The sequence below is a fragment of the Quercus lobata genome, chromosome 4 (genome assembly GCF_001633185.2).
Source record: "Quercus lobata isolate SW786 chromosome 4, ValleyOak3.0 Primary Assembly, whole genome shotgun sequence".
Taxonomy (NCBI): Eukaryota; Viridiplantae; Streptophyta; class Magnoliopsida; order Fagales; family Fagaceae; genus Quercus; species Quercus lobata.
The window spans coordinates 25,361,957-25,383,571 of NC_044907.1; the positions used below are offsets into that span (position 1 = coordinate 25,361,957).

Below are 21,615 nucleotides of genomic sequence, written 5' to 3' on the forward strand. Positions count from 1 at the left end.
AAGAAATTGAAATTGAGTGAGGATGTAACTCGGTTGGAAGAGGAAAAAATGTTTATTGAGAGGGAAAAACTTGCGATTGAGAAGGAAAGCAGGGAAGAAAAACTTAAGATTGAGAAGGAAAGAATCATGATTTAGAAGAAAAAATTTGAGATGACAGAAAGGTTAGAGGAGGAGAGAATCATGATGATAGATACAAGTGGCTTGACCGAAGCACAAAAAGCATTTTATGAACAACTCCAAGGGGAAATCATGACAAGACGAAGTTCACGTAATTAATGGGTTTGATTGTATTTTGGATGTAGCTTAAGCTTTTATGTATTTTGTAGTGGCTTATGTAGGCCTTTATGTATTTTGGTAGTAACTTATGTATTTTGTAGTGGTTTATGTCACTTGACTTTAATCTTAAACTAAATGTATGTGTTTGTATTGTGACTTGAAGTGCAATCTAACAAAGACTTTGAAGTGCAATCTTTTTTATCTTTTGTTAAGTTCCATTCGGTCTTGTGATAGGCATTGGTATAATTCTTTGATCCAATGAAACTATTATTTGATCCACTATGAGTGTTACAACCATTATGAGTTATAGCCACTATGAGTGTCTATTATATATCTTGCTGTTACAGCCACTATAAGTGTCTTTGATCCAATTATTTCTATTCATTGAACATTCCTAGTATCATATGCTTGGTTTTGAGATGACAGGTCTTAGAATAAATCTAAGAACAATGAGCATTCATAGTATTTCCAAGTTTTTTTTTTAGATGTATGTGTTTGTGTTGTGACTTGTGCGTGAATTGGTTAAATTCATTTTGTTGTGGCTTATGTCACTTGACTTTAATCTTGCATCCATAGTAATAATTGATTTCTAATTGTCTTGAAGGTTGCATCCATGAATCACTATTTATTTTGCAAGTTCCTTCTTGATGACTCAGATGAAGATGAGATAATCGAAGAACTTGTTATGGAAACATCACAACCTAAACGTCGTCGTTCTATCCGACGTAATCATTTGGTAGGCCATGAGAGGCTTTTTCTTGATTATTTTACTCCCACACCAATATATCCACCCGCTTTATTTTGTAGGAAATTTCGGATGAAGCGTTTTCTTTTTCTCTGTATTCAATCTAAGGTAGAAGCTCATGACTCTTACTTTGTTCAAAAAAGAAATAGTGCCAAAAAACTTGGTTTATCTTCATTACAAAAGATAACTGCTGCACTTTGAATGCTTGCATATGAAGTATCGGGTGATTTGATAGATGAATATGTGCGGATTGGAGAAACTACTGCATTAGAAAGTTTGAAAAAATTTGCTACTGCGGTAATTGATGTTTTCTCTGAGGAATACTTGAGAAAGCCAAACAATGAAGACATTGCTAGACTATTAGCTTACGGCGAATGCCGAGATTTTCCAGGTATGTTAGGTTCAATTGATTGCATGCATTGGAAGTAGAAAAATTGTCCATCTGCATGGAAAGCTCAATATTGTGGTCATATTCGTGAGCCTACTATTATTTTGGAGGCAATAGCATCATATGATCTTTGGATATGGCATACATTTTTTGGGTTGCCTAGGTCAAATAATTACATTAATGTGTTAGAACGATCTCATGTATTTAATGAACTTGCTAAAGGACGTGCTCCTGCAGTACATTACTCAATTAATGGTCATGAATATACAATAAGATATTACCTTGCTGATGGCATATATCCAAAGTGGGCAACATTTATGAAAACAATTCCAACTCCACAAGGACAGAAGTATAAATTATTTGTAGCAGCCCAAGAGACATGTAGGAAGGATGTTGAGCGTGCATTTGGAATGCTTCAAGCACGTTTCGTAATTGTCCATGGACCTGCATGATTTTTCCATCTTGAAACACTCCAAAAGATCATGAAAGCGTGCATAATTCTCCATAACATGATTGTTGAAGATGAGCGGGATGATAATGAAGTGGTAGACTTGGATTATGAACAAAATGATGGAGTGGATAATCCTCCTCTGCAAGTGTTACGTGAACAAAGTGATGAATTTTTGTCATACATTGAGAGGCATGGATGCGTTACAGACCGAGAAATTCATTTTCAACTCCAGTCAGACCTTATTGAACATTTATGGCAATTGCAAGGCGAGTCATAGGAACTTTCTTTTTTGTATGTTGAGAAGCATGAGTCATAGGAACTTGTGCGAGTGTGTGAGTTCTATTGTAATTTGGTTTGAGTTATGTATGTGAGTAAATCTATGGACTATATTGTTTCTACTATAATATGTGTTCTATTTTATATGTTTTCTTATAAAGTTCCTCCATTTCATAGTTCACATTGTTCCAAGATTGCTTCCGGACAATTGAGATGATAATAGGCTATCATGATAATTGAGAAATTGTTTTAGTAAAAAAAAAAAATGTATTAGTATAATTTTGGGTTAAAAAAATCACTTGTTAACACTAGACGATTATTTGCTATCATATGGTGGCAGCGACGGCTGTAAAAGAGTCGGCGGCAGTGGCGGCGGTGGTGGCGGTGGCGGTTGCAGGTGGTTGTGATTGTTGTTTATTATAGTGGATATATTATTTTATTGTGATGTTTATATTATTTTATTGTGTTAAAAGCTAAAATAGATCTACTGTTGTAACATGTATGTAGGTAAAATAGATAAAGTAACTTTTGGTGGAGCTAAAAAGCTAAATTTTTAGCTCTACTGCTGTGGATACTCTAAGTGCAAAACTTGCCCCATTTGCTAGCCACAACTATAAGTTCTTAAAAAAAAATAAATGTAATATTCTCCTTGGAAAAACATTTTGCCAGCTGATGAGGAACAGTCGTGCGAGGTGAGACTTGCGTGTGTCCTGATCAAGGCGAAAATTGAAATCCATACTTGGCGAAAATTGAAATGTGTACATCCACTTGAAAGTGGGGTTAAGATTATTTTCATGAGGCATTTGCTATAAGCCTATATAACTAGGTGCTCCTAATGAGACCTGTAACTGCGCTTGTTCAGTCCATAAGTATGCTCACTTACTGCAGCTTGAGAAAATCAAGTCTCATAAATGGTGGGGAAAAAAATCTTAATTTTAATTTTACGTTTAACCCATATTCAAATTTAAGGTGGGGAAAAAAAATTAGGTCTCGTACATGGTGTTTTCACTTTTCAGCCCCAACCAAAAAGGAACATAGTAGAGAGAGAGAGAGGAGAAAGCTTAATTATTGGGTAAAAACTGTTGATTGGAACTGAAACATTAGGTATATATTTTACCTTTTCGGAATAAAATGGGAAGAACAATATTTTGAGAGAGACCCTTTAAAGTTCAAAAACTAAGAGGATGGTAAATTTTACTAGTTAAGTCAACTCTCATAATATATAAAGAATTTAACATTTTCAAGTAGATTCAAATTAACTCAGATCTTTTCTTTGATGACAAAAAATTTGCACAAGTTAAACTAACTAAAATCCAAAAAAAATGCCAAAAATTTAACAAACTTGAAGATAAAAATAGATAAATTAACCTAAAAAATAATAATTAAGCATAAATTTGTAAGTCTCAAAAAAAGCAACCATAAAATAGTTGATAGTTTAACTATAACAACAACACTTCAAATCTCCCACCTCAAGTATCAAAATATTTATAATAAATAAATAATTTAAATAAAAAAATAAAAATAAAAATAAAAATAAATTTAAATTTAAATTTAAATTTAAAAAAAAAAAAAAAAGCAACAACCTCAATTTCTACACGACAAAAGCAGCACATGCAATAGATTTTCATTAAATTATCTTGAAAGAAGTACGTACAAAGAATCAGCATATTGAGTCAACAGCTCGATCACTAGGAACACCTTCTAAGTTCTAAAAAATACTAATTAAAAATATCATAAGCCCTGATCCATGCAAAACCCTACTATCTACCTATACACACACCAAAAAAAAAAACATATCATAATTAAGTACGCAACGTTTAACACCCATACTGCTAACAACTTCCACAAGCACAACCTCCACAGCCACCGCCAGGTCCGCCACCACCATCACATCCACAATAACAATCAAAGCCACATGAGCCGCTAGTGTCAGCTCCTCCTCCAGATCAAGCACCACCACCTCCAAGTCCACCGCTGGGGTCACCCTCATGGATGGGCAAGGTCGCCTCCACTTTGAGGGACTCAGCGGCCTTCCTTGTCGCCGCTGCAATATCTACACAGCAAAACGTAGACGCAGAACACGGCCATTGCCAGAGCTGGTGCTTCCAAGCCGACAAGTGACAACCAAGGCCATCACAAAGTTCTTCATTTTCAGACACTACACGAACTGGGGTTTTTGGGGTCTTCTCTGCCAAAGCCGATGAGGTTAAGTATCAATTGAAACTTGAAAGCAATATTGTGGGTGTTGTTAAGTTATACGTACTATATATAAAGAGATGAACAAGTATAGAAAGTACATGCAGTTTAACCTAAAACATTTATAGTTTTTTTTTTTTTTTTTTGCTAAACGTTAATTAATAGCATCCCAAAAATTAACTAAAACATACTAGTAATATGTAACTATACAAGTCCTTGAGACACGTGGATTTCAGTTAGCTCAACTGGTAAAGTTTTTGATGGCTGTATAAGAGATCTGGGGTTCAATCCCCGCCTATACTAAAAACTTATTGGTGTCTTAATCTGATGATAAAGAGCTATCATCAGAAGCGGACGAGTCCAAATCTTCTGTCTCATCTTTCCTACTCCACTCCATACTCTACCAATAAATATTTGCCATATGCACACCTATTTAAGTCAAATTTAATTTTCAGATTTATCATTTAGTTTCCTAAAATAAATCAAAAACCCAAAACCCTCCCCACAGCCACCATTACTATTCCTCCTCCTCCACCACCACCAACATGCTTCGTTGGCACCACCAAGAAGAGATTTGACATCGTCAACGGCCAGCAACCCCCGCCGGCCACCCACCCACCACCACCGGTTGTCAATCACCAAAAATGAATTTTAAAAAAAAAAAAAAAAAATACATCTCCCATCAATCACCACCGGTCCACCACTCTTATTCAACACCTCTAGGAAGAGATGGCGACACCATCAAAGCCTCCATGTCTAGGTACCAGCCATGGATTTGAAGAAGAATGGCGGTCATGGATACCCACCAACAAGATGTCATAAAACTAATATTAGACATGGATTTTGAAAAGACAAGGAGCGGTGGTGGATAGCCATTGATGTCACCAGCGATCTTCTCCAGGTAGCGCCGGCGAAGTTGGTGGTGGTGGTAGTGGCTGGTGGGGATTATTTGAGTTTTTGTTTTTTTATTTTTTTGGTTTTTGATTTATATTAGGAAACTGAAACAATGAAAGGCTGAAAATTAGATTTGACTTAAATAGGTGTACATATGGCAAATACTTATTGGTAGAGCATGGGGTGGAGCAGGAAAGATGAGACAGAAGATTTGGACTCGAAACGAACACCATAAATTAAAACTATCTTAAAAATAATAAAAAAATACAAGTCCTTGAAACACAAGTATGTCTGAAACCTTTTGAACGCGACTACTACTGGGTATAACAAACAGACCAAAAAAATAGACCAACCAATCGTTTGCTCTCTTAAAAACTAGAGATTTGATAATATAAATATCATTTTGAAGATGAACACTAACAAAATTGTCTGGGTGGTGTAGTCGGTTATCACGCTAGTCTCACACACTAGAGGTCCCCGGTTCGAACCCGGGCTCAGACATTTTATTAATATATATTTTTGGGTATAATTTCATACATAAGCGTTGTCGTCTATTTCAATTTCCTTTTATTATTGATAGAGAGGACTTCACTTTCTCTTTTTTTTTTTCTTTTTTCTTTTTTTATTATCAGGGGCACTTCACTATCACTCTCTCTCCAATCACAACGACAACATACATAAACATTGTCTTCTAGTTCAATTTCCTTGTATTATTGATAGAGGACTTCACTCTTTTTTTTCTTTTCTTTTTTTGTCAAGAGCACTTCACTTTACTATCACTCTCAGTCCAACCCCAACATACACTCCAACCCCAACATACATAAACGTTGTCCTCTAGCTCAGTTTTCTTTTATTATTGATAGAGCACTTCACTCTCCTTCTTCTTTTTTGTTTTTTAATATCATGAGCACTTCACTCTCATTGTCACTCCAGTTACATTTATTATCACTTAAATTTGTAAGTTTTATATACTAAAATTTTTAGTACATTGTAAAATCCACCAATTATATTCAATTAAAAAAATCCGTTTATAATAATTGCATTGTAAATTTTGTAATACTTTTAACATTTTTCTTGTTATTTTAGATTATCCATAGGGTCTCTATGGGTGTAGCTATGAACTTGGACAAATTTTGTAATACTTTTAACATTTTTCTTGTTATTTCAGATTAACCATAGGGTCTCTATGGGTGTAGCTATGAACTTGGACATTCATGGAACCTAAAGTTTTGTAATATTAGAGTTATTCGTTTGCTCATGATATGGTAACAAGTAGAGGCCCAACATTTGTGACAGAATAGAACACCCTTCTGGGGAAAAGTATTGTAAAACTACCAATCACATTCATAAATTAGAAGGAAAAAAAAAATCAGTTTATAATAATTATGTAGCAAATTTTGTATTTAGCATTTTCTGGTTATTTTAGGTTAATCCTATGGTTTCTATGGGTATAGCTGTGAACTCGGACATTCATATAACCTATAGTTATGTAATATTGGAGGTTATTCGTAGCTAAAGGTAAGAGTCCTAACATTTGAGACAGAACACAACACCCTTCTTGGGACATAACAAAGCCGAAGTCATGCCAAGGGATAACGAACATGTTATTGAAATGAAAGTTGTCTTCAGTGCCCGAGTCAAAAACTTTGCTATGACTATGAGTCATGATTTCTGACCATTTTGATGTTATTGGAATAAAAGTTGGCTTTAGCGCCCGAGTCAAAAACTTTTCCATGAGGTCATGATTGCATTCAAAGTTCCAAGATTTTTTCTTCGTTAAATTATTAGAACAATTTGTGTTGTATTGTATGCCTCAAGTATAAGGACTGCATTTTTTCAATGAAATAAATTTGCAGAACTAGGTACCTTTTAATACTGGCAAATAATAGTCACCGAGATCAAGATACAATGGCTGACCATTTGAGCTTAACAAATTTATTACTTTTCAAAATGATAAACCTGATTGAACTTGTATTTGTAGCAATCTCATGAATCTTCATCAGTGCTATAAATAAAAAATTACTTATCCTTTGCTGTAAGTATCTGAATAATAGATAAATGACTAAAGACATGCATTCCATAGATAATTGGTCAGGAAAGTTCAACAAGTAAATGCTCAAAAGTTGGACATTACCATGCTGTAAAGAATAGAATGAAACACTTTGTTTGGGAGGGCCATATCATACTGATCTTTTTCAAAATAAGAATACAGTACCATAAGGAAGCAAGTTTCAGCTATATGTTTGATTGTTTTCAGATTACAAAGGCCAGACTCACCAGTCACAATAGTCAGACAACATATTGACTAAGGCAAATGTTAACAATCACCGTATAGGTGCTTGTTAAGGTTGTACAAAAGTGAGTCCCATTTAATAAAATAATTAAATAAATAAATGAAAATAACATAAAACTAGTCCTTTTAGTTATTTTAATATTTTTTTCTCTCTACAAATTTGACCCACACTGAAAAATATGACATAAAACTGCAAAAAGAGACAAAACTAATAAGACAACCCATAAACTAATAAGACTTGGCTCAATCACTGCCGCTCAGCACACGGGAAAACTTGTATTTCAGAGTCCATTTGTGTATAAACAAAGGTATAGACCAAGAGAGAGGAGCTATTTCTTATATACATTTCCAAAAATATTACAAAAAATAATGTCCTCCTTCTATACATAATCTTTATATTGGGTTTTAAGAAGGTAAAACAAAAAAACAAAATTTTTTTATATACATTAACAATGGAAAAGGGGGCAAAATCTTATCTGAACTGAGAGCATCTCTTCAGCCCTCCATTGTAATTGATATCGTTCTTGGAGACACTCAGTATTCCTGATTGCTCATCTACTTTTTTGATGAGAAGCTTCAGTAATGGAACCTTGGATAGGGTTTTGCATGATCCCACCATGATCAACTTTTTCTGTACAAACAAAAAAACGAATCAAGATAATGGTCTACTTGAGATGCTTACATCTAGGATGCTTCAATTTTCTTTTCCCTCCACTTCCCCACATAAGTAACTCATCAAGCATAAACGGGAAGTAAAATGTTCACGAAAACTAGAAATTTATAGTGGAAAAGTAATTTAAGCACTTCTTTTGCCTACCTTTGCACGTGTTAGAGCCACATTAATCCTATGCCAGTCACCAAGCAGTGAGGAAGTGCAGTTCCTTGGATTTTCGCTAGACCTAACAAATGACACCAGTATGCAGTCCTTGTCTCTTCCCTAGACCAAGGGTAAAGGGAAGTAATAAGTTACACTGATATAGGATGTGATCTTCAAACTTAATTAAGATTTAAGAGTACCAACATAACAAAATTTCTATAAAAAAAAAATAATAATAATAATAATAATAATAAACAAATAAAAACAGAGAGGTTGAGTGTTCCTCGTCACCATTCAGCTAGGGGGACAGAGAGAGTTGGTATTATACTATTATTAGTTCAAAGGTTGGAGTGTAACTGTTGGATCCAAATAAAGCAGAATGAACCCCTAAAATTGATTACATCTTTATCACAAGCTACAGACAGTAGAAAAGAAAGACTGGTGCATTTGGATGTAGCTTTTTGATAAAAGCTTATTTGCAGAAGTTTGTTAAATTATAGTTGTGGATGTAGCTTTTTGCTAAAAGCTTATTTGCAGAACTTTGTTAAATTATAGTTGTACACAAAAAATGAGGCTTTAAAAAGTTGTAATAAAAGCTAAAAGAAAAGGCCATGGCCAAACAAGTCATTCAGTCCAAGTAAAATTTCTGGTATATAAACAACGAAACAACAATCAAACACTTAGCCTAACCTGATATTTATCAATGGTATGTATCTCCACAGAGGTTGTATACACAGCATGGCGGATGAGATTTGCCTGTGAATTATAAGGGGTAATGATGCCAATATCCTCCCCTTCAATTCCGTTGTTAACCAATTGCTCTGTGACCTTTATAATGAACATAATAAGGAACAAATATAATTCATTAGAGCTCTGAACAACTCACAGGGACTGGTCTTAGGTAACTAGAACTATTTATTATTATATTTAAATAACAATAATACCTCTGCAATTATGTAAGCTTCAACCGGGTTATTCACAGTCTTTTGATCTTTTGCCTCAAAAGCAGGCAACATATCTGATTTGTAAAAAAGAAAGAAAAAAAATTATATGCCAGAAATGATGCCATATAACAAAACCACATTAATAAAAATGATAGGCAAAGCAAAAGATTATGCATTTATAACCTGTATCAATAAATATGACTGGTTTGGTTGGATTCAAAACCTGCAATTATGAATCACTTAGTGAGGCCATTTAATATTTTGGAAGTTTAAAAACAAAATATGAAAGTCAACAGCAGAAGTTGATTAACCATTAATTTTAAATATAACACAGGATCAGCACAGAAAATTACAACAAAGCCTTAGAACTTCCAACTGCAAATAAACATCAGGTTCAACCAAGAAGACACTAAATCACAATGGAACTACATGGAAAAGAATGTGTTTACCTCCTTTAGCCATGATGAACAAGACTTCAAACAAGAAAGCTTAAGTTTCGCACAAGCTATTTCAGAGGATCCACAGCGTAATCTGTCACCATATATCAAGGCATTTGATAGTTCCATAACTCCTTGACACATACGATACTGCATACAAATCAGCCAAGTAAGCATACCTGGTACAGAAAGAGTACCAAAAGAAGAGTCAAGCCATTAAATTCAAATTCAACTCTGAATTCAGGTCACCTGGCTCTGCAATGCAGAAATTGCCTGAGGATGTGCTTCAGATAGCCTGCAAAACAAGCTTATTCCCATTCCATTCTCCCGAGCCTCTGTGCTCTAGAAGTAGATAAGCACAATACTTCATGAGCTAAAAAAATTACAGCAGGAAAAATTCAGCAAGTAGAACTATAAACACAAAAGACATATTACCTGGACAAGAGGTGGTAGTTGATAATGATCACCAACAAGGACAAATGTTGAAGCAAACATCAAGGGTCCCAAGGATACCTGATAGGATATTCACTCATAAACTCATTATGAAGTTTATATATATATATAAGTAATAAAATTTTATTAAAAAGAGACTACTTCATGCAAAAATGGCATAAAGTATCCTAAAGAATTACAAACAAATACAAAAGGTTATATACTAAATAAAAGACTCAATTCTCTTCATTAACAAATTTTCAAACCACCACACGTCTTAAATATAAAAAAGTGATTGCCAATTAAACATAAGTGGTTATGAATGTCATCAGTTAAAATCTTATCCTATCAATAACATATATTCACTGCCCACATAAATGATTAAATATTCATTCACACACATATATTAACATATAGATAGAGAAGTTTATTTTTTACAAATCTCTAGGCCATCAAAATTCAGTACTCCCATGCTTTGAATTTTAGTTTTACTAAAACTACGTGCCACAATATCATGATTTCCACTTGCCTTAGTTGCCTACAACATAATGCCTGAATTCCAATCTCTTAGTATATATCACATTAATTTAGGTGCATTATAAAAAGCCAACTCAAGGTCCTCAACAAGAAGAGTTTGATTTATAGACACACTAGAACAGATCAACAAAAGAGAAGCATACCGGGAGGGTAGTCTGACCAGCTTCATCCATGATGCATACATCAAATCTCTTGTTGGTAAGCAAGGGACTGGTAATTCCAAGACAAGTAACTGCAACAACTTTGACTTGTTCTATTCTTATTTTAACATCTTCAACACTTTGTACATTCATTGCTGTCATAAAAAGCTTTATCACATGATGGATAACAAATCAACAGATTCTATTACAAGGAGTGCTAATAACAATTTATAATCTCACCTGAAAAGCAATGCCCCTGAACTTCCTCATGCACAGCTTCATATCTTCCAATACGTACAAAATCAATGCCCTGCTAATTTTAAAATTTCAATAATGTGCACGAAAAAATGATAGTAATAATTTAATGAGGACATAAGAGTGACGTATCAATGTGAGGACACACACACACACTCATACATATGAGGACCAATCATATGAACAATCACCAGCCGATTTGCAAGCCCTTCATAAGTGGCTTTTGAAGATTGAGTAAGCACTGAATATCCCAAGGACAGAAGACTTTTTAACCGTTTCTTACCAAGCACTCTGGTATGCCTATGCTATAGGGGAGAAATATTGATTGAAGCAGAAAGAATAGGCATGATTACCAATGAATCAAGGAGGCAATCATAGTTAAGACCCCAATTAGTTGAATAAAGAAGGTAAATTTATGAATCCAGTGTTATGAAGTTGAATTTAAGGCAGTTATGGGCATGTTGCCTAAGCATCAGACTTTTCCTTACAATAAAACATCTTTATTTAAGAAAAAAGGAAAGGTAACATAAAAGATCAGAAGTGGCAATAACAAGAAAGAATATCCTCTATGGTTTCATTATCTGCAGTAAATGCTATATATATATCAGGATTGCCCATTTTTAATTCCAGGGTTTCTTTGAATTTGAAAGTTATCACTTGGTAAGTTTCCATACCAAGGCTCAATCCAATTAAGTCCGTAGCATCTACCAATTTCGCCATATCCCCCATTTTTGTTTTAAGATTAGGATCTCATTATGATATCTATTTTCCTTTTTGTCATAAAACTTTTTTTTTTGTTACAGCAAAGAAAGTTTTCATTACAAAACAAGTTACTTACAAGTAAACAATACTTAATAAGCAACACAAGAAAAATTAACACAAGTAGATAAGTACATTCAGTAGCCACTTGAAGCATAACATTACAAAATAGACAGGCATCAAAAAAATGAATTAACATGGAAGAAACCAAACATTTACAGTAATCCAGATTAATAAAAGATAGTGATGACCTGAGCTTTTAATTTTATAAGCAAATTATCTATGGCTGAATTTGTGTAAGATGTAAGCAAAATGGATGCCCCTCTCATCAACAGGGCCTTCACAGCATGCACCATTGTAGACGTCTTGCCCGTTCCAGGCATTCCTAGTATTAGAGTGTAATCCTTTGCTGTGAGTATCTGAATAAAAGATAAATCAGTAAAGAGAAGTATTCCATATAAATTGGTCAGACTAGCTTTAACAAGTAACTGCTCAAGAAATTGGACATTAGCATGCTCTGCAGAAAACCTTAAGAATAGCTCGACGCTGATCATCATTCAAACTCTTCTCTGACCAGACGTATGATATTGCTGGATCCTGGCTGAATATACATCCACTGTCAAATTTAGGAGCCTACAAGGACATAAAATTGCAGAATCATACAAAAAGGCATTATACGATTAGCGAGACATTGACCAAATAAAGTAGCAACAAACATTTACCTCAAGGTCAACGATCATCTTCCGAAGATGAGTACTTTGTGAACTTTGTAGAAAAAGTTTTACAAGGTTAAACCTTCAAAAAACAATATCAAGCTTGAATTCAGCCCTTGTACATGGACAGGGTGGGTTGGAGGGACATACATCACACAATAGTTAAGTTCATGTAAGTACCTCATAACTGCAAATGAAGTCAAAAATTCATCCTTGTCAATCCGCCAAACTTCTCCAAAAAGATCCTGTGTCTCTAAAGAAGGATTGCTCCTGGGAAGCCGTAAGCGCTTAGAAAAAGAAACCTATAGTATTATAGAAGACAATTTGAAACTGTGTAAGTCATTAAAATATCATGGTTCAAGAGCATAGACTACTATGCTCTTTAAGAAATCCATTTGGAGCAGGTTTAACATTAATTGGCTAAAGTTTAAAGTACTAGATACAAATAGAAACAGCAGATGTAATACTTACGGAAACATGAGAACGACTTATCTCTGTAATGACCCCACTTGCAATGGTTTGATGGCAAGATTCAGTGCTAAGTATCTAAACATAACATCAGGGAAAAAAATAAACTAATTATTACGTCAAAAAATAAAGATGAAATACACCACATGATACAGAACTTATATATAAAAATCCTTTGTTCCACTTTATGCTCCAGACTTTGGTTACTTTTTGAGGAAAAAATGACATGTGGCAAGCTGTAACAGGTGGAGTATACAGTGGAACAGAGTGCAATAGAGGATTTTTATCCTATAATTTTATTAGGGTAACAATTATGCAAATGAATGGGCGCTCATTAAGCTTGTATGTTGCTTTTTAAGCTTGTATGTTGTTGCTTAAGAAAACAAAGTCCAGATTCTCTTGTTCAAGCGTCAATAAGATCAACTCTTACAAGTAAAGAACAGAGTAGGAATCGGAAAAGACCAAAAATATTGAGCAATCCATGCCAAACCTCTACTATACATATATATATATATATATATATGTCCATAATTGTTATAACAAGTGTAGGAGGGAGGATTTGAACCCTGGTTCTCATCATAAGGGAGACCAAACTTAGCTAAAGTTACATCATGCAAAAATGTATTACAAGAAAATAATTGTACCACATAATCTCCACTTCTAAGTGTGCAGTCCATATCACTTTTAAGAGAAGAGGCAACACTTAAAGGATCCCCGCCAAATGCTTTGACATTGATGGATGATAGATCTCGATGCACAAAACGATAAATGAACCGGTTTTCTTTAAGAGACTTCTGATGTGGAAGTTTATCTGAAGCATCAAGAACAATAGAAGAAAGACAACCTCTGGAATCATCACTCTTTGAACTATGCGAACGCCAGATTTGTTTCTTTACAAGCTGAAATAGCGAAGGGGAAAGAGAGGGAATAAGCAAGTCAAAAAATTATGCATAATATTTTGAGGAGATATGTTTCAATAAAAATGCATATAATGGCTTCAAAAAAGCACCTCGATCTCTTTAGCTTCCAAGTCAATCAACCGATCCCAATGCCGAAGGAAAATGGAATGAGAAACGGTTAGGTGGTTAGTATGTGACTTGAACACATCTCCTAACCCACTGCTTTCAGTGCTTCCACCATGTGCCTACATCAATGACATATTAAGGCCAATGACAAATACCAATACTCTTGCATCTTTAAGCCCATATGACAATGATTGAATTTTGCATAATCCTTTTACAAACCCCCTAGGTGGGTTTGGTTTTCCCACACTTCATGGATATGGGATACCAAATAGAATGAATGTTCTACAAACAAAACATGGGGACCGCTAGTCTGTAAATGAGATTCTCATTATCACACTCCCATGCCCAGCAAACAGAAGCATTTAATGAGCAAGAAAAGCTTTTCACAGTCCAACTTTATAAAGATTACAAATTTACCTTATGATAGATGCTACAAACATTAAGATGGCGACAACCTTTACACATGCTCAGACTCTGTTGAAAATGGAGATACTTTCAAATGGCAATCCAAAAAAGAGTTTTCCAGAAACAAACTATAATTAACAATTCAGTAACAGTCATACCTGTATCATTGCGGGTAGTTGTTGTATTGTTGATGCCTTGAGAATATCATTTGCAAGCTCATTACGACGCATAATTAACCCAACCAAATCAGATCTTCGAACCACGATCCCCTTTACACAAGGTCTATACACACTCAAAAACCTATAAGTTTTTAGAGAAACAGAGAGCACAAATTTATTTTAAACTTACCTGTGTCTGACCAGACTGAAGATAATATAGAAGACCTGAATCAATATGCTTCTGGTACCTAAATAAGAGACCAAATCAAAATAAATAAATAAAAGTATGCTTTCTTAAAGGTTCTCTATCAATAATAGAGGCATGTGACATCCCTCCACCACAAAAAATATATATATGCAAAGAGAGGGGATGATATGCACACCTCTCAGACATAAGGAGAGTGTATAAGATTACTTGTGCACTGTGCTCCATAGATGACTGCAAACATCACTAGTGTCAAAAGAAGGATAATACCAAAGAAGATAAGATTATTTGAGTAGTCCAATTTTCATTATTCTAGCATTTCTTTTGGCTATCAAATCACAGTTAAGACCATAGACTTGCCTGGCCATTTGATGCTTTCCCAGTTTTAAACTCTAAAGGCATAATCTTCTCATGAGCTTCATTTTTGTTTGATATTACATTGGCTCTGACTGAAGCATCAATCATCCCTTTCAAGCCATATTTAGGGGCCCAAGCCATCTCCTCAATATCAATTACCTACATTTACAACAGAAATCTTCTAAATAATGTTGTTTACATGGAAGTGAATGAAAACTAGAAAGTGGCACTCCATTTACAGTCTCAACCTTCATAACTAGAACTGTCTCTAACAAAGTAACGGCAAATAGAGAACTACAATTATGATAAATATATGAATAAATCATTCAAATGTGTGCTACAACAAATTGATCTCCAAATGAAGGTTTGACATGAATTTATAGACTGCAAGAAAAAAAACTAGGGTACATGCTAATCAAAATATACACCTGCCACCATGTATTTTTCATATGGTCTATTAGAGTTTATACCAGTGAATGCATATTTAATATATGCAAAATTGAAAAATGACAAGTCATTTTGTTGCAAAGAGGTGAGATTTCTTACCTCAGATATGTTAACCTTTTTCAGCCCCTCATCAGATCCAAAATCAACAGAAGGAGCCTTGGAATCCTGTCAACAACAAAATAATTACATCATTAGTCCCAAGAGTTGGATGTTTGCCTTATAAGGTATAAAACAAGAATAGGAAAAAAAAATACCATGTGTAGTGTAGATCATATAATAAATATCTGAAGGCATAATCAGAAAATTTTGGAATTTGGATGGCAATGGGGTGGGTTCATGCCTTCCAACCCCCCTAGAATGCGCTGAATTTGGGAATTGGGACTCACACGGATGATGAGTGTAGGTATTTTACACAATTTTGATTCCAGTTATATGATATTACAACGTTTTCTGTTGTTTATAACCACTAAGATGTCAATATATACACAATAAAACAAGAAACAAAACCACTACATACTCCTCTAGAAACAGAGCAAACAAACAAATGAATAGGCTCCATGCAGGAATTAAAGTGGTTCACGATCAGTCCAGTTAGGATGATTAAGGTTTGGCAAAAACAAACAAAATTCATACTATTGTTGAAAGGTAATCAAGAACAAAAGTACCAGCAATAAGAATATATCAGCCCACCTGTGAATCTTTGAATGTGATGATCCAATTCAATATTTTTGGGATAGCCTCAATCAAAGATTTCTGTATATCATTTTCATTTACTGCAAAATCCACATGTGGGAGAGATTAGAACTTTCAGACAAGATAATCCATAGAACTAACTGATGGCATTTTATTCAAAATATTTTGGTGCTTGAAAATGGACCACCAAACAGATGCAAATGCTTCAGTTCTATGAGTCCACAATAATGATGAGCATGGAAAACATTGACAGTTTAGAAATTACAGTTAATTGCAAATATATGAGTTTGCACCTCCACATGCATATAAGCTTTCAATGCTTTTCTGGAGCACCACTCTTGCATATTCCTCCAGGAACTTTATTGTTGGAATTTCCTTCATAAGTCCAGCCTGAAAAAAAAAAAAAAAAAAAAAAAAAAAAAAAAAAGAGAGATCACATATGAAGTTCATAATATATATATATCAAACAATCTTTCAAGGTGGTAGAGTGAGTTTGAAAACCTGAAAAATTTGGTGCAGCAAGGTACCAATTAATGCTGCAGTTGAATACTCACTGCACTTTACCCTCTCATCCAAAACTGTTCGCCTAGGGCAACTGAAACTACCAGCGACCTAAAAAAACAAATCTTTTTATAAGGAAGAAATGAAGGGAATATAAGCTCAAATCTAGTCAACAAATATGCTTGTAAGAATGCTTTGTAGAATCCACCAGTAGGATAGCCACAACACATATTGCCACATAAAAATAATACAATATTCATCAAGCAGGTGATTCTTACCCGTGTTCCAGAAACCAATACATCTGGGTGAACAATTATAAAATTATTGTCACGATCCACATCACACTTTCCCTGGTCGTCAAATTCGCCAATCACATTTACAGTATCTCCAGGTGCAACGACGCTATAAAACCTGACAAGAAATGAAAGAAGGAAAATTTTGAGGAACAATAAGAACAAAATTTCCCCAACAGTGAACAGCCACTGATTAACCTGTACAACCAATCAGGATCAACAAATCTTCTGCATTATATGATTCTCAGTAGATTATAGGCACTTGGTACAACTTCGAAGGTATTAAATATAAGATAGTCCTTTTGGAATTCTAATATACCAGTACTAACTACTAAGAAAGCAAATAGGATGACTATATCAATTAAGTTCTTGGCAACGATAAGGTGAACCAAACACTGGATAAGTATATGAGGAGACCAATAGATACGAGCTATATACCAAACATACCAAGCCAATAGCTAAGAGGGGTTAATATCCAACAATAATTCAGGTTATACTGTTATGGTGAAACATATGAGAGCATAAAGATTGTTTTGCAGATACAGCCTCTCCCATCCAAAAGGGGTTATGTTATATAAACTAGAATGATGCTGGACATGGATTTCTAATCACATCAACCAATCCAGGTTAACCTTACAAATCACAAGGTTAAAATGGGCATTAATGCAAGCCAAACTATTGTCAAGTGTTATAGTATTAATGATGATGATTATGAGTATTGAAAGCCATGAAATTATGCTTGTACATCCAGAGATTTCAGTTGTATGCAGTTCATTTTCCAGAACAATTAACAAGTTGAGATGATCTTTAAGTTCAAAGCAAAATTTTACAATTGGGGGGGGATAGAAGGGGGTTCTGACACTGGAAGAAGAAATAAAATTCTTCCACGAAAGAGGCATTGAATTACTCACCACTCTTCCCACAAATACACAGCCCGCTCTTCTCCACTACACTCGTTCAGTAAGCGAAGAACCTGAAAAGCAATTGTTCAAGTTTACTACAGTTCTAGCTCCATTGGAACAATGAATTGGTTTGCATATAAGGCTTACTGAAAACCTTATATGGGCATTGAGCACCAGAGGAGTCAGCAGGCCTACGCTTCTCAGACACCTGTAGCACAGATGCATTGCATATAATCAATCCTTAAGAACTCATTCTTCCCTTTATCAAAGAACCATTAAAATAAAGCACATCACCAACACAAGGACATAATATTGAATCAAAGAAGTAAAGCATACCTCCAATACAAGAAAATTACGATTGGACAAATCCCCAATGGCATCTTCTGGTAAATCCACTGCCACTCTTTCTACTGTAGGATCAACTTCAACGGTCATTCCATCACCATTTCTATTATGAATTTTCGATGAATATGCCTCTGTATCATTAGATATGGAGTCTTCAACAGAAATGACATCTTCTACTTGATCCAAAAGTTCAAGCAATGCCTATGAGAATAGACAAACAAGTAGATATCATTGGTAATTACGACTACGTTATGAGAAGACATATTAGACTTATGTGCAACAAAGCATATCAGGCTATCAGCTTCCAACTCAGAAATCGAAAACTTGTGCTCTATGTTCATGCGATAATCAATACTTAAATTGGAAAAGTGGTATGATAACTGAAGAGCATAAGTAAAACTGCATAGTACAACCAAACCTTTTTGTGTTGTCTTAAACCTAGCTGATCAGTTGCTCCATTGCAAGCTACACCGTTAGCAATCTGTGGTTCAGTTACAGCATAAATCAGACTAAGTACACACTTAAAGTTGGCAACTAAAAAAAACAGAGCAAGAAATCAAAAACTTTTGAGTCCTAAATATATAACTTAGTTAAGAGGGTACTATTATTGGTCTTTTCTTGAATCCTAAACAATAAACCATTTAAAGAAATAGTTTTTCTCAGTTTTCCACAAATTGTTGGCCTATGAAAACAAAATTACCTTATCATGGCAATATGATAGAGATGGTGGAGTTCGAAACGGGCTCTGTCCACTAGCAACTCCAGTACTAGTCAATTCACTTCCATTCCCACACAAATCCATATCCTGATCCAGGTTAACACTTTTGACCCCAACCCTATTCATGGATACCAAAGATCTTTCAGCAGCCTTTCGTGTCGGCGATGAGAGCCACATCTCAACCTTCCCAGCTTTACCGGGAGAAATTGGTGCCTGCACTAATCACCATCACTTAACCATCTGAATCAATCAAAACATAACAAATTGACAACAGATGCATAAGGAAATCAAAAAAAAAAAAAACATGCCTTTTTTTGTGAGCATTGCTTCATGCGTAAAGAGTTGAGCCTCGATGAATCAGCCAACACTCTCATCATCTTCTCTGGCACACGCTTTGAAACCGCTTGGAGTCTTTCATTCACCGGAGATATCTTCCACGTCACCTCATCACCCGCATCATCTTGGCTCTGCTTTATCAACTATATCACCATAATTCAAGAGTTAAAAAGTAATTTACACAGTTTACGCACTTTAAGCATTTTCACCTAAAAATATTGATTAATAAATGAATATATGTATCAAAATCATCAGAATTACAGAGAAAAATCAAAATGTGGACTAAAATGGATGCTATAAGAGAATTGAAAACTATGATATTTATCAACTATCACCATGTTGTTGTTTACAACAAATTTAACCCTAAATTAATAAACTTTACTCTAATTAGTATTCATTAAGCATAATTAAAAGATCAAAATAAATAATTTACACAATTACTACACCCTAAAAGCATTTGCACCAAAAATTTGTTAATGCTAAAAGAACATATTAATTAATATCTAGTAAACACAGGCACTTCATTTAGGGTGCTATACCCGTGTCATATCTGTGTTGTACCCGTATCATATGGTGTCATATCCGTGTTGTACCCGTATCATATGGTGTCATACCAGACATTTCAAGTTATAATTTTTCAAAAATTGCTCAAGTCATTGTGTCGTACCCATATCCTTGTTCATGCCTGTGCTTCTTAGAATTCAATATCAAACAGAGAAAAAAACAGAATGTGGAATATAATGGATGCTATATCACCATGTTGATCAGTTGATGTTCACAACAACAAATTTAACCCCCAATTTAATAAACTTTGCTCTAATTAGTATTCATTAAGCTTATTAAAGGATCAAAATAAATAATTTACACTATGCCAAAAAATTGTTAATGCTAAAAGAACATATTAATCAATATCTACGAACAAACACTTAATTTAGTGTGCTGTACCTATGTCGTATCTATGTCGTATCCGTGTCATACAATGTCTTACTGGCCACTTCAAGTTATAATTTTTCAAAAATTGCCCGTTTTGAGCCCATATGAGATGTGATGCAAGCTTCAACTTATTTGAGTTTTTAGCTTCTTTTTGGTACTACTCATAGCTTCATTGTATTTTTTGATACTATTCATGAATCCATTGTATTCAGCTAACTTTTAACTTTTCTTTTTTTTTTTTTCACTTTCAACAAAAAGTTTTCAGTTTCAGCTAAATAAGTTATTCCAAACGAACATCTTAGATCAATATTAAGCAGAGAAAAACATAATGTGGACTATAAAGGATTGCTATAAGAGAATTGAAAAACTGTGATATTTATCAACTATATCACAATATCCTAAATTAATAAACTTCACTCTAATTAATCAAAAATAAAAATTAATCAAAATTATCAAAACTAAGCAGAGAAAAATCAGAATGCAAAGTATAACATTTACCATTCCAGGCGAGAACTTGAAGCGCTTGAGAGACACGGACTTGGAAACCTCCGGCGACACCTCGGAGAGGTTCTCGTCGGCGGCGTTAACTCCGACCAACACCACGTTCTCCTCCGGCGTATTCTGCGAAACGGCCTCTTTCTGATCGGGTTTCTTCGAAGCCGGTCCGTTTTCATTGCTCCGATCAGTCAACACCGGAGCCGAAACGGCGGCGGCGGCGGCGTTGGAAGTGAGAGGAGGCTTGGGGTTTTGAGAGGCGTTCTGAGTCTGAGTGTGGCGATCGAAGAAATGCTGGATGCCGAACTTCGAAGGCGGCTGCGGTTGATTGCTGTTATGGTTCGATTTCTTGATGGATGATGATGATGATGATGAAGAATTGGGCTTTTTTCTTGGAGGCATTGGAGCTGTGGAATGAGAGGATTTTAGGGTTTTTTTTTTTTTTTTTTTAAAGTTGATTTTAAGCTTCCAATTATGCTTAGAGAGTGAGTGAGTGAGACAGAGAGAGAGATTTGAGCATTGTTTAGGAGTATTTGTTTTGTGAATTTCAGATTTGTGATTTTCCCGCCAAAACTTATGGCGCTTTGTTTTTATTTTTGGGGTTTGGGGAAAGATGAGGGTACGTTTTGGGCCTTTTTGTGGGGGTTTGGAATTTGGACCCTGTCGAGTACAGTCGGGTGGAATTTTGGGCCCTGTCGCCAGACTAATTTCAGCCCATATTTAATAGTGGAAATTTTTTTATACATACATACATGTGACAAAATTTCAGCCTACATAATAA

General features: G+C 34.8%; 1 protein-coding gene and 1 non-coding gene across 4 annotated transcripts; one reads left to right on the forward strand and one right to left on the reverse strand.

Moving 5' to 3' along the window:
• Positions 1 to 5,653: 5,653 nt before the first annotated feature.
• Positions 5,654 to 5,727, forward strand: TRNAV-CAC. The gene has a single exon. It is a non-coding gene; the product is annotated as a tRNA-Val (tRNA).
• A 2,030-nt stretch (positions 5,728 to 7,757) lies between these two features.
• Positions 7,758 to 21,368, reverse strand: LOC115987360 (DNA replication ATP-dependent helicase/nuclease JHS1). 3 transcript variants are annotated; one of them, XM_031110880.1, is made up of 34 exons: positions 20,838 to 21,364; positions 19,379 to 19,549; positions 19,053 to 19,283; positions 18,771 to 18,833; positions 18,344 to 18,553; positions 18,162 to 18,215; positions 18,017 to 18,078; positions 17,091 to 17,223; positions 16,813 to 16,923; positions 16,605 to 16,701; positions 16,309 to 16,391; positions 15,718 to 15,783; positions 15,175 to 15,330; positions 14,993 to 15,048; positions 14,800 to 14,850; positions 14,610 to 14,733; positions 14,464 to 14,520; positions 14,031 to 14,165; positions 13,666 to 13,920; positions 13,025 to 13,099; positions 12,734 to 12,855; positions 12,563 to 12,635; positions 12,369 to 12,473; positions 12,092 to 12,259; positions 11,067 to 11,136; positions 10,830 to 10,981; positions 10,153 to 10,230; positions 9,967 to 10,059; positions 9,730 to 9,867; positions 9,464 to 9,503; positions 9,281 to 9,354; positions 9,027 to 9,164; positions 8,337 to 8,456; positions 7,758 to 8,150 (listed from the first exon to the last, which is right to left on the reverse strand). In XM_031110880.1, exons 1-34 carry the CDS (start codon positions 21,234 to 21,236, stop codon positions 7,992 to 7,994), a joined length of 4,119 nt encoding a protein of 1,372 aa, XP_030966740.1. In that variant the 5' UTR covers positions 21,237 to 21,364; the 3' UTR covers positions 7,758 to 7,991. The 3 variants fall into 3 exon arrangements, 2 of the variants coding, with proteins under 2 accessions (XP_030966740.1, XP_030966741.1); XM_031110881.1 differs by having other exon boundaries at positions 14,610 to 14,720; positions 14,800 to 14,857; XR_004091064.1 differs by lacking the exons at positions 7,758 to 8,150; positions 8,337 to 8,456; positions 9,027 to 9,164; positions 9,281 to 9,354; positions 9,464 to 9,503 and having other exon boundaries at positions 9,776 to 9,867; positions 9,967 to 10,052; positions 20,838 to 21,368.
• Between the last annotated feature and the right edge of the window lie 247 nt (positions 21,369 to 21,615).